This window comes from Molossus molossus, unplaced genomic scaffold (assembly GCF_014108415.1).
Source record: "Molossus molossus isolate mMolMol1 unplaced genomic scaffold, mMolMol1.p scaffold_m16_p_3, whole genome shotgun sequence".
NCBI lineage: Eukaryota > Metazoa > Chordata > Mammalia > Chiroptera > Molossidae > Molossus > Molossus molossus.
In genome coordinates, this window is record NW_023425366.1 from 111,689,917 (window position 1) to 111,703,599 (window position 13,683).

A 13,683-nucleotide genomic window follows, 5' to 3' on the forward strand; every position below is an offset into this window, starting at 1 on the left:
CCAACAAGAGGGCACAGCCATTAGGTGACCTTGTGATTTCAGCAGAACATGTCTCTCTAATGCAGCTCAATTATGATTGTAAGTTTATAAAACAGGGAAAGATTACAGGAATATACATTAAACCACATCAATGAGCGCTACTGAGAAAAAAAATAGGTTCAACAGACAGGTACCAATCAAATAATCAATACGCAGGAAACAGCTACATTACCCTGCTTTAAAAGAACCAAATAATGCTGCAATTGGATTTACTTAAAAATTTTCCACTTGAACAAAACTGACAGCTGTATTATAATCACATTTCCAGTCACTTTATAAGATACAAATTTCATTTCTCCATATTTCTACTTCATTTCTGAAAAGGGGCCAGAAATATTATTCATCAAGCACACGGAGAAGGAGCCTAATCACAGAGAAGGGGAAGACGCTGTTAATTCCATGTTTTCCGTTCCCTTAGCGAATTGGTGGTTTAATTCAAACATGATTTTTTTCTGCTCAGTCTAGTTCAGGTCCTAGTTTCAAAGATAGGCAGGGGGAAAAAGAAGCATTTTAGCCCTTAGGTAAAATGATTTGGAATAGCTCAACTGTTGAAATGAGGCAATGGATGTTTTTAGAAAACACCCAGGTGGGTTTGAGTCTTGGCGTACTCCACTGGTAGGGGAAAGTCTGCACTGGGAACCTGCTTACTCCAATGTATGGGAATGAGGAACAAACATCATTCTTTTTTTTTCCCCCTCAAATGAGGACACTTTTCCAGTTTTTGTTCAGATAGTGTGGGAGGGAAAGAGAGAAAAACACAGACGTGAAAGGGACACATCGAGTGGCTGCCACCTGCACGACCAACCAGGGTCAGGGACAAACTGCAACCGAGGTACGTGCCCTTAGTGGGAGCCGAACCTGGGTCTCTCTGGACCGCAGGCCGACGCTCTAACTGCTGAGCCAAACTGGCCAGGGCCAAACATCACTCTTTTACTGCAAATCTGATCACTCCAAATTGCTCAACAACATTCAGAAACATCATTTTTGTGTTAACGAAAGTGCCTTACATCTTTATGAATACAGTGACTGGTAAAACTTTCATCAGTTCAATCCAACAAGCGCTCTTTGAGTGCACACTTTGTGCCAGGCCCTGTGCCCTGTGCCTGGCACTAGGGACAGAAAACAAAGTGGTTAGTGCATGTGTGAGGTGGGCTTGGGGAGAGCAGAGGAGGAGGAGGGCTACCTAATTCTGCAGTGAGGAGGAAGAAGGTTGGGAATGAGGTCCAGGAGGGCAAAACAGACAAAGGGGACAGCCTGGGCAAAGGGTCACAGGTGGGAAGTGACAGGCAGGCTGTGTCCAGGAGCCTGCAGGCAGCATCACAGCCAGGTGGGCTCAAATATAGTAAGAACAGAAGGCAGGAGTGGAGGGATAAGGCTAGGTCCAGCAGCTGTGCCAAGCAGCTATGAAAGTTTACAGCAGGGAAGTGATGGTGAGCTAGCTGTGTCTTTTAGACATGGGCAGCAGGGTGGATGGACCAGTGGGGCAAGCTCATGGGCTGGGATGCCACATGGGAGACATTGGGCACAGAGAGCCTGGGGTGGGGAAGGGGCAGAGCTACACAGAAGGCTGGTGACTTCCTGGCTCTAACTGCTGAGGGGTCAGGAGTGGTTCCAAGTTGGCAGGTCAGGTGATGGTGGGAATGCCCACTGGGTACTCTGCCACACATCTACATGTGAGGACACCCCGTGTAGACTGCACTCCTTTTAAGGACAAAACACAGCGGGAAGTGCAGGCCGAAGAACCACAAAACCACACTCACCTGGATAGCAGACTTGAAATACCATGTCCATTCTCGCCTCTAGGATTTCACATTAACTACATTGGTCTACTTTGGCGTCAGCACTACACAAACCACTTCTCAGGGGCTCCATGCTTGAACACTTGAGCTAAGCTGCTCCCAAGGAGCCAAGTGGGTCTGCATCAAGCCTCCCCTGCAGGTTTCAGTTCTCTAGTCAGCCGGCACCCATCTTCCTAAAAGTTATCTTTCCAAGAAACTTATCTAATTAATAAGCCTGTGTGACCTCCTCCACTTTTCATCCTATGGACAGAACACGAGGCTTGGCTTTGTCAAAACTCCCACAGAGAACCTTTGAAAAGAGTTCAACGGCAGACGCATAGTCCAGATGGTGAATGCTGATGACTGTTTCACCAGGATGGCTTCTGCACCTGGAGCACGCTGCTGAGCTTCTATAAAAATATTAATCTTGTTTATTTATTTTTGCAACTTTCTTTTTTATTTATTTTTGTTGTTGCTGACACTGTGGCAGATTGTCCCCCATGCTGCTGAACATTTTTGATGGATTCTCTCTTTTAATCTACAGAATAGTCCTGAAGCAGGCACAATCACCCCCCTTTTACAGCTGAGGAAGAAACGCTCAGAGAGGTTAATTAGTTTGCTCAAGGGCAAATAGCTGGGATTCAAACCCAGGGTTTTCTGAATCCAGGCCCTTGGTTCTTAAAACATTACATTCCTCATTAATTAAATGTTGGATTTTTTTAAATGTTGATTTTCAAACGCTGATTTCCCTCTTGCTACTTCTGTTCACTTCTATTTTGAAAACTTTCAAGCGTCCACGAAAGTTTAAAGAATCGCACAATAAACACACATATGCCCTTCACCAGGATCCATCAACTGTTAACAATGAGCTGCATTTGCTTCCTCTCACTATACACACACACTAATACACTTTTACTTTGTAAATCATTCCAGAGTTGCAGGCAGCATGACACTTCATCCCTAAACACTTCAGCCCGCACTTTCCAGGAATAATGACATATCTCACCAAACCACATATTATCACGCCCAATAAACTCAATACCAACCTTAATCTTATTATCTAATCACAACTATATGCAAAATTTCCCCAATTTTACAAAAATACATCCTTTAAAGCCACGACCCCAATCCAAGATCCAATCCAAGCTGACAGGTGTCGTGTCTCTTCATTTCCATCACCTAGGACAGTACGCCAGCCCTCTCCCCCTACATTTTTGGTTTTCCATGACATTCACCTTTATAAAAACTTCCAGTCAGCTATCTTCTAGAATGTCCCACCTTCAAACTGGTCCTTCTGCAGAACAAGTGCAGCTGTGGACTCTTAGTAGGTTCACAGAATGGATTTGCCTTTCACGGTCTTCATTATTTATATGCTATTTTCTCATTTTCGCCAGAATGAGGCATGTGACAATGACTGGAACATCAGCAAAATAAGGCAACATAGAGAACTGTCCAGAACTGTCAGACAGGACCACAAAACTATCACTGGTCTTGCAAGAGAAGAAAATCAATGAGCTCACATTTTCAGGGACTTACAATCAAACCACATAACTTGCTTGGGGAGCTTCATAACACTCTTGCTGGAAACAAATCTCTAGGCACTTAGATGAATATAGCCAGGGACTTCCACCTGGCCTAAAAGCTCCCGCCTGCAAGGGCACTGGGACAAAGCACAAAGAGTGACAGGAACTAGGAAAATGGGAGAACACTGCAGGGTCATTCATGACATTCACATTCACAGTCATCAACAGACACAAGAATAATAAAGAAAAGAAACTTGGTCCAGAATTCAAACACAGATGGAGACTTTGGAGTATGGTTGCCACATGGGGGCTTCTGTGAACCTACTAAGAGTCCACAGCTGCACTTGTTCTGCAGAAGGACCAGTTTGCAGGTGGGCACAAGCATAGCAAAGACCCTGAGGCGGGAACATACCTGATGTGTTGGAAGAACAGCGAGGAAGCAGAGAAGGCCAGGTGAGGCTCAGCCTCGTAATTGTCATAAAGGTCTCTGGTTTTAGTCATAATGAATTGGAGGCCACTTTGAGTACAGGGAGGACATGATCTGACATATTTTAAGAGGATGACATTGGATACTGTGTCAAGAATGAACTATAGGGGATAAGGCAGAAGCAAGTGACTGGCTATGAGGCTATTCTAACAATCCAGGTAAAAGATGATGGTAGCAAAAACAGATGTTCAGGGGTGGGGTTGGAAGAGATGGTCAGAACCTGGATATACCTGGAGGGAAGAGCCGAACAGGTATGCTGACCAACTGGAAATCCAGTTTGAGAGAAAGAAGGGAGTCAAGTATGAGTCTCAATATTTTGCCACCAGGATGGAACTCCACCAACTGATAGATAGAAAGGCTGTGCGAGGAGGTTTGTGGGGATCAAGTTCCACTGTGCTTGCTCATGGCTAGTGTGAGACACTGAGCAGGCAGCTGGGTCCTGGAAACAGTGAGATGGTGAGAAGGGTGCATGCCGACTGCTGCCTGTGGGGGTGGAGGCTCCATGGGGATAGACTGTCGGGTGAGATGGTGAGAAGGGTGCATGCCGACTGCTGCCTGTGGGGGTGGAGGCTCCATGGGGATAGACTGTCGGGTGAGATGGTGAGAAGGGTGCATGCCGACTGCTGCCTGTGGGGATGGAGGCTCCATGGGGATAGACTGTCGGGTGAGATGGTGAGAAGGGTGCATGCCGACTGCTGCCTGTGGGGGTGGAGGCTCCATGGGGATAGACTGTCGGGTCAGATGGTGAGAAGGGTGCATGCCGACTGCTGCCTGTGGGGATGGAGGCTCCATGGGGATAGACTGTCCAATTTTCAAAGTGATGGACACCTGGGTTTGTAAAATAAAGCATTCTGATTTTAAAATGTTGGCAACTACTAATATAAAATTTGATCTGTGGGCCTCTCTGCCTGAGGGCCAGCAGTCTGCAAGCTCTATACACACCTTACTGTTCTGCCTTACAATAATCCTGCAAAGGTGGGTATTACTGCTCCCATTTTGTTGATGAGGGAACTGAGGCTCAGAGAGGAGAATCAATTTGTCCAAGGTCACACAGCGAGGAAGAGGCAGAGCTGGGATCCAGATGCCAGATCTGTCCTCTCTTAAATCTGTATTTTTCTGGGACCCAAGGTTCCACCATACCCTCAGCCCCTTTTTGAAGAGGCAGGTCCCAGGCTAGAAACAGCCAGAAGGAAAGCAGATGGAAGGTCCACAGCAGCCTGCCTTGCCAACAAAGAACAACTGAAATAGTGTTACTATTGTTAATAATTAGCTTCAAAGGCACGATGGCTTGGGTTCCAGGGAAAAGCTAGATCAAACAGAATGGGCCTCCTTGCAATAAAGTGTCTGCATCCAGGCCACAGAGCAGAACACAGCAGTGCTCGAGGGCAATTCACTGTGGTGAACCAGGGTGTGTGGGAAACACATGGGCACCACCTTTTGGATACTTCTGCAAGAAGTCTTGCATGCTTGGCCTCCCAAGGAGCTCCCTGCTGTAACTATCCCCTCCCCTCAACACCATAAATCTACTCTTCACACTGAGGCCAGAGGGGCAATCTGAGGTACAAATCTGACCATTTACCCGGGTTAAAAACTCCTCTCACTGTATTTAGGATAATGCTTGTATCTTTGCTACACCTACAAGGCCTGCACACTGGGCAATCTCCTCAGCCTTATCTCACCACTGCTTAACTTCTCTCCTGCCCTGCCCTCTGGCCACACAGCTATTTCTCATCCTCCTCAACTCCTCATCGGCCCCAGGGCCTTTGCTTTTGCAAAGTCCTTTCCTGGCAGCCACATCCACACCCAGCCCTCAGATGTGTCTCTCACCCTCAGAAGCCTCTCTGACCTCTGGGCAGGATAATCTCTGTTACCTGCTCCCACAGAACTTAGTATAGCAATATCTGACTTTGGTTTGTGTGATGCTGTCATCAGTGCTTGCCTCTCTCAAAAGAAACTGAACTAGAAAAGACAGACATTGGCTTTCGCTCCTGTTATTGGTCTACACTTGAGATTTTTGAAAAGACACCCTATTAAAGCACAGTATGTGGGCCTACAGTTCCACTGCTGTTTCTTGACAAGACTGTCCCTCATTCTGAAATGATGTCCTTTCTATGTATCTGGTATTCGTAGTGTCCTTTCTTTTGTGAAATGATAGTTCCTAAGTGCTATTTTCTGAACATGACTACTTGGTGAAATAAAAAGTTGTCAATCCCATCCCTACAGGCTTTGTTGGGTTTTATTTTTATTTTTATTTTTATTTATTTTTTATTTTTTTGTTATCCTCACCCGAGGATATTTTTCCACTTTTTGTACAGATAGAGTGGGAGGGAGAGAGAGGAAGGGAGAGAGAGAAACATCGACGTGAAGGGACACATCGAGTGGCTGCCACCCGCACGACCAACCAGGGCCGGGGACAAACTGCAACCGAAGTACGTGCCCTTAGCGGGAACCGAACCCGGGTCTCTCCAGACCGCAGGCCGACGCTCTAACCGCTGAGCCAAACTGGCCAGGGCTATTTTTATTTTTTTTTATCCTCACCCGAGCGGGAGGGAGAGAGAGGAAGAGAGAGAGAGAAACATCGACGTGAAGGGACACATTGAGTGGTTGCCACCCGCATGACCAACCAGGGCCGGGGACAAACTGCAACCGAGGTACATGCCCTTAGCGGGAACCGAACCCGGGTCTCTCCAGACCGCAGGCCGACGCTCTAACCGCTGAGCCAAACCGGCCAGGGCAGGGTTTTATTTTTAATTGGGCATTTCACAGGGCTATGAAGTCCCACGGTCTGGGAACCACTGTCCTCTACTAAGATAGATATTCTCTAGGCCCCCAGCCCCTGGCAAATGTGTCCAGCCTGTGAGGAATCAGATCTAGAGCACAGAGACCTGCTTATCTGGGGACATCTGTCTGGAGCGTTGGACCTTTCTCACAGACCACCGGACCCAGGGTTCTGACAAGCTGCCTTAGAGGAACAGCCATCCTGGTTGTAACAGAGCAGAAGTGGAAGTGCCAACAACTGTGGAATGGATACATGAGACCACTTTACACGAGTGGAATATTACACAAGTTACTAAACATAACAATTCTGAAATACACGAGATAACATGGAAAACAGCTTCTGAGGCAAAAGAGAAGAGGCTTCCAACCCACTCCCTGGACATCTCAGCCGAGCTGCCTTCCAGCACCTCTCACCTGGCCACCAACTAACCTTGTCATCGTCTGTCTGGAACCATCTCCTCCCCAGGGCTGGCCCTCAGATTATGGAATCACCATTCCCCCACCTCTTGCTGCCCAAATTGTTCCCAAGCTTAGAATCCCGAGTAAAGCTAAGTCTTCCGCATCCATGATGGATTCGTCACAAAATGCTGCCCCTAGAATGTGTCCCCATTCCTCTTTTCCAAATGTCATCAGCCCATGCAAAGCTAGCACAACCTCCTAAATGGCTTCCCTACAATTGTGCCAGGCACTGTTCTAGGCACATCACATGTATTAACTCATCTGCTCCTCCCAACAACTCCCATTTCACAGATGAGGAAACTGAAGAATCAAGATTAAGTTATGGTCGAAGGTCACACACTGGCAAGTGGCAAGGGGGTAAAGCTGGGATTTCATTCTGGGCACAGTCTGGCTCCCAAGCCCACGCTCATAATCACCATGCTCCGTGGCCCCCTTGGTATGGCTCATAGGCCCCTGCTGAGACCATCTGACCTGGCAATTCCAAGTTCTAGAAGTGCACTTTCAGGATAGATGTCCCTGCAGGAACCCTCTGGTGGCTTCCCATTACGCTGGAATCGAGATCTGGTTCCTCTCCGGCCCTCTTCCCCCAGATCTTCACCTGCCGGCCACACCGGCCACCTTTAGGATCCTGGGACACACCAAGCTCTCTCCTGTCTTCCAGCCTCACCTCTGCCATCCCCTCTAACTGGCAGGCCTCATTTTTGTTTTTTCCCATAGTGCCTTTTGGTCCCTCCTTTGCACAGCACCTCTCCGGAGAGGGCTTCCCTAATCAGGTTACAAGGTCTTTTCTCCTAGTTACTCTCTAGCACAAGCCCTTGTTCATGACCTCTACAGAACCATCTCAACGATAGTGCATTTACATTTATTTCCTTACCTCCCCTACCCCTCTCACCTTTCAAACCAGAAGCATCATAAGAGCAGAGACCAAGTCTGGCTTTAGCTCACTATCACATCCCAGCTCCCAACAGTGTGCCTGGCATACAATAGGTACTCCAAAAGTAGTTGAATGAATGGATGGATTTCATAAGTGAATTTAAAAAATTAGAATACAAGATCAGGGGCATGCAGTACATGGCATGGCCACAATTATGTAAAGGTCAAATGCCCACATAGATCAGGTGGGGAAGGAACCCAGAAGTTTCCTGAGAATGCCTGGTTGCCTGGTATCTCCTTAGGGTGTTTGGATAATGGGGGGACTTCATCATACTGAGACTGCCCATGTTATTTGGAAACAGGCAAGACTCCTTTGAAAAGGCTCCAAAGCCAATCCAGGCAGGAACCTGTATTCTCCTTGAAGCCTGCTTGTCCTCAGAGCACTACCAGGAACTGTCTGTTGATCAACAGGCTTGTTGGTAAATGTACAGGTGTGCCCTACCTGGACAGGAGGGCAAGCTCCCTTCATCTCAGCCTAAGCAGCCAGAACTGCCTTTCTTACCCCGCAAAACAGTGCCATCATATATGTGATGTACAAGTTTGAATATTTCAGGATATGTTCTTCAAAGCATTGTTAAAGCAGAAAAGGCCCACCTTTTGGTGCCCACAGTACGAGTTACATCTTGTTACTCAGCAGCTGCAACAGGGATGACAACCAGCTCTCATTCACTGAGCACCTACTATGTGCCAAGCGCAGTGCTATGTGCTTTACATATATTTTCTTATTTGATCTTCAATGGTCCTTGCTTGGTCTTTTAGAACTGTTTTAAAGGCAAGGTCACTGGGCCTCACAAGCATGAAGATGCTGAGCAAGGTCACAGAGCTGATTACTTCACCCGGAGACTGCAAAATCAAATGTCAGTGGGACCAGGGTGGCAGAACACAAGAGAGCACAGGTCCCCCCATCTGGTGGCTGCCTTCCTTCCCCCCTCCTGTGGCTCCACCCAGAGCAGCAGAGGGGCTAGAGCAGCTCACAATTTGCAATGGTGGCAACCAATTCAATTAAGAAGATTAACCAAAGACCCTATCTGTTAGAAGTATTTATAGATGCAATAATATGATGTCTTCCATTGGCTTTAATACACTCTGGAGGGCCATATTTTAAAAAGAGAAAAGGGGGGATACAATGAGACTTAGCAAAAGGGTAGTAACTATTAAAGCTGAAGACTGGGTATATAGAGATTCATGTTGTTTTCTCTAAAAAAAATCTAATTTACTTTATCTAGTCTATCGTCTCTTCCCCTCCCCCTTTCTATCCTTCTTTCCTCCTTCCTTCCCTCCCTCCCTCCGTCCCTTCCCTCCTTCCCAGCTGCCAGCTTGCAACCTCTGCCCCACCACTCTCTTCTCCAGTGAAAACAAAACTGGTTTTAAGCACAGTTTGCTTTCTTCTGGAGGCGTGATTACAGGTTGATGGTGTCTTTGATGCTCCTCGTCAGAAGTCACCCCACCAGAGCTCACCTGCCATACCTGGCTTAGAGGCCTGCTGCTGGTGAGCTGACATGTGAGATGGCTTCTGATGGCTCTTCTACTGTGGTTTCTTACCAAAGTGTGACAAATTTAGTAAACACACTCTAAATCACCTCTTCCTGCTGTGCACGTCAGACCATATCCCCTTAAATAAAAGCTGACCAACCCCAAACATTTCTTTCTGAGTCAGCTTCCTTTTATTTTTTGTTAGGGAGACGAAACACAAAGCTCTTAAGAAGTGTGCCCAGCCTGGCTGGTGTGGCTCAGTGGTTGAGCATCGACCCATGCACCAAGAGGTAACTGGTTCGATTCCCGGTCAGGGAACGTGCCCAGGTTGTGGGCCTGATCCCCAGTTGGGGGCATGCAGGAGGTGGCCAATCGATGTTCTCTCTCATCGATGTTTCTATCTCTCCCCCTCTCATTTCCTCTCTCTCTAAAATCAATAAAAAAAAATTTTTTTTTAAATACAATAAATAAATAAAAAAAGTGTGCCCAGCTTCCAGTCATTCAGCAAATACAAATGCCTTCACCTACATCATGATGCTTCCTTCATTTTGTATACGCAAGGACATTTTGTGAAACGTAAAGCATGCTAATTTTTCCCCAATGGAAGGTGAGAAGCTCCAACATTTAAAAACAATCACACACATGGTCAACAACACATGAAGATCTTATTCAAGTACCATGTACTTGTAAAATCCATAATTCCCAATACTTTCTGGATGGTATTCTCTTTAGCAAAGACATAACTTGCAATCAGGCTGGGTAAAGAAAGACAGCCATTACTTTCTTTTTCTTTTTTATTGATTTGTAGAGAGAAAGGAAGGGAGAAGGAGAGAAAGAACATTGACTGGCCGCTTCCTGCATGCCCCTCACTGAGGATTTGTCCCACAACCTGGACATGTGCCCTGACTGGTGACCTCTTGGTGCATGAGTCGATGCTCAACCACTAAGCCACACTGGCCAGGCAGCCATTACTTTCTTAATGGCCAGCTACCCAAAAAGGTTCAGTTACCTGATCTCAACTAGGAATCTAATCAATTAAAATTGATAAGTGAAATACTTTTTTTTTTTTTTAAATCCTCACCCGAGGACATTTTTCCATTTTTTGTTCAGGTAGAGTGGGAGGGAGAGAGACGAACAGAGAGAGAGAGAAACATCGATGTGAAAGGGACACATCGAGTGGCTGCCACCCGCACAACCAACCAGGGTCGGGGACAAACTGCAACCGAGGTACGTGCCCTTAGCGGGAACCGAACCCCGGTCTCTCCGGACCACAGGCCAACGCTCTAACCACTGAGCCAAACCGGCCAGGGCGATAAGTGAAATACTTTTAACCTTTATTTCAGCAGGCCATTTTTGGTGGGAAAGGGAGGAAACACGAGTTACCAGCATAAAATTTAATTCCATTTTCAAATAGAACACAGCAGCCCTCTTTAAAGCAAGCTGTTTCCCTCTCTTTCCTTGAATCAGATCAGAGAAAGACCAGTTTGTAGTTCTTCAGAAAACTAGATGGATCTAAACCCTTATAGAACGCACTGTGGCCATTTCTTTTACTTTTTTTTTTTATCCTCACTCGAGGACATTTTTCCATTTTTTGTTCAGATAGAGTGGGAGGGAGGGAGAGAGAGAGAGAGAAACATCAACGTGAAAGGGACACATCAAGTGGCCGCCTCCCGCACGACCCAACCAGGGCCGGGGACAAACTACAACCAAGGTACGTGCCCTTAGCGGGAACCGAACCTGGGCTTCTCTGGACCGCAGGCCGATGCTCTAACCTCTGAGCCCAACTGGCCAGGGCTGTGGCCATTTCTCAAGAGTGAAAGGGCCAAAGGAGATGGGCGTAGAGCACAGAGGGGACATAGCTTCTTTGTGATTCCAAGAAAAATAAGGAAATAAGAACATAAACAAGAAGAAGCAGAAAAAGAAGCTAGACAACCAGGTAAACTCATAATAATCAGTTACTCTGATCTTTATATGCTTCACCTCATTTAATTTGTGGGTAATACTAACTACAATTTCCTGAGAATAGTTATATGCTAGGCAGGATGCTTGGTCAAGTTATATTTCATATTATATTTCACTCAAATGTCAAAACAACCCTGAATATAAGGAAGGTTGGTCACCCTCATCTCCTAGGTAAGAAAACAGATGCTGTGAGTGTTTCCGCCATTTGCTTGAGGGAATATAGAGCAGGGAGGGGTATCTGGCTTAAAGCCAACACTCAGTGGTCTATAGCACAAAAACTGGTCACACAACTGAATCATTTTGTCAAAACTCATTCATTGTACACTACTCTTGGTAAATTTTATTAGATGTAAATTATACTTCATAAAGTTGATTTAAAACAAGGACCCTCTCCTCACCATACACGACAAAGAATGGCCATTTGCTGTTCCCGCCTACTCAGTTTCCACCTCTTCTTTATGAGTTTCCCTTGAGGGCGCCTTCCTTCTCCACTCTCAGGTGATGGGGCTCAAAAGGAACAGGCCCCCACTTCCAGCTCCAGGCATGTGACCTTAGCCTAGCCAATCAGTAAGTCACATTCCTCTGACTCACTGACTGGTTCAGGGATGGTCATATGACCCAAGCTGGGCCAATGAGAGCACTGCCCTGGACTTCTATAAAAGGGAAAGAGAAGCTCTGCTTCTGTCAGGTCTGCTTAGCTGGTTCCACAGATCTTGGAGCTGCTAATGGCCATTGTCACTACCCGGTGAGAACCCTCCTGAGGATAAAGCCAGAACAGAGGAAAGGAGAGCTGGAAAATGGAGGGTGGTAGTTTCCTGATGACACTGCTTGAGTACCTAGATCCTGCCACACCGGAAGGCAGCTAATCCTGGACTTTCAGTGATACCAGCCAACTCCCCTTTTTCCTTAAGCAAGCCTATGTTGGGTTTTCTGTTTTTTATAACTGAAGAGTCCTAATATACCACAATGTCTTTAAGAAGCAGAAAACTATCTTGTCTGCCCCACAGCAAATGGAGGAGAGAGCTATGTGAACACGAGGAGGGTTATGGGAAAATGACAAGACTTTATACCTGCTCTCTCCTTTAAATCTCAGCCTCATGCTGCATTGTATGGTGAAATAAATAGCACAAGGTTTCAGGCTGAGTACATAGTTCTTTGGCCTCAAAAGCTTTCATCCCTACCTAAATGCTGGTGATTTGCATATTTTATTTTTTCTTTTGTTAATCCTTATCGGAGGATATTTTTCCATTGATTTTTTTAGATAGAGTGGAAAGGAGAAAGGGGGGTAGGGAGGGAGGGAGGGGAGAGAGAGAGAAACATAGATGTGAAAGAAACACATCAATTGGTTGCCTCCCACACGACCCTGACCAGGGCCAGAGATTGAACCTGCAACCCAGGTAGGTGCCCTTGACCGGGAATCAAACCCAAGGCCCTTTGGTCCACATGCCGACATCTAACCACTGAGCCAAACCAGCCAGGGCTGCATTTTTTTTTTTTTTAATTTTCACTCGAGGATACGTTTAGAGAGAAAGAAACATTAACGTGAGAGAGAAACATCTATCAGCTGCCTCCTGTACGTGCCCCAACCAGGGAGCAAATCTGCAACCTACATATGTGCCCAGTCAGGGAATCAAACCCACAGCCTTTTGGTGTATGGGCCGATGCTCCAACCAACTGAGCCATCTTGTCAGGATATAATTTACATTTCTGAAAGCTAGCTTTCTTTCTATTTTTTTTTTTTTTCTTCAAGCAGCAGAACCCTTTAATTGTTGTGATCATACAGAAAACCCTTAATAAACAAAACCAATCAAACTGATGCTGCTATGATTATATGGAAGATGGGGATCCTGGAGCTTGAGCATCCCCAAAGCCCCTGTACAGATCTTTAGCAAACCACCCGCACAGCTCCGCCTGGTCTCCGGAGAGCAGAACCCACAAACCCAGAATCAAGTTGCCCATAATCTGGGTCCCTTTCTGTGAAAGTTTTATGGGACATGCACATTCTGTTATCTCAAGGTGACAGATCCACCCCGTACAAAATGCAGGTCACACACTAACCCTCCCAGTGACATGTGAGTCAGCATGTCGGTGTCCCCCTTGCTGTGACTCAAACAGCCAACTCACTGAGATCTAGGACATCATCAGTTTTGATCAGATCTTCCTCGCGCATCAGTGGTAATTGGGTCTCCGGCTCCCCTCGAAGTTGCAGTGACAGGGAACGAAGCATGAAGAACACCCGGATGGCCTGAAT

At 46.4% G+C, this 13,683-nt stretch overlaps 1 protein-coding gene across 7 annotated transcripts in view; it reads right to left on the reverse strand.

The window, feature by feature from the left end:
* LOC118641444 (protein CLEC16A) overlaps positions 1-13,683 on the reverse strand; it is a 164,926-nt gene that overhangs the window by 44,522 nt on the left and 106,721 nt on the right. For all 7 annotated transcript variants that reach the window (XM_036278690.1, XM_036278691.1, XM_036278692.1 and 4 more), the window contains one exon: positions 13,557-13,677. In XM_036278690.1, coding sequence (XP_036134583.1) covers positions 13,557-13,677 — 121 coding nt within the window. The remainder of the gene's footprint in view (positions 1-13,556; positions 13,678-13,683) is intronic.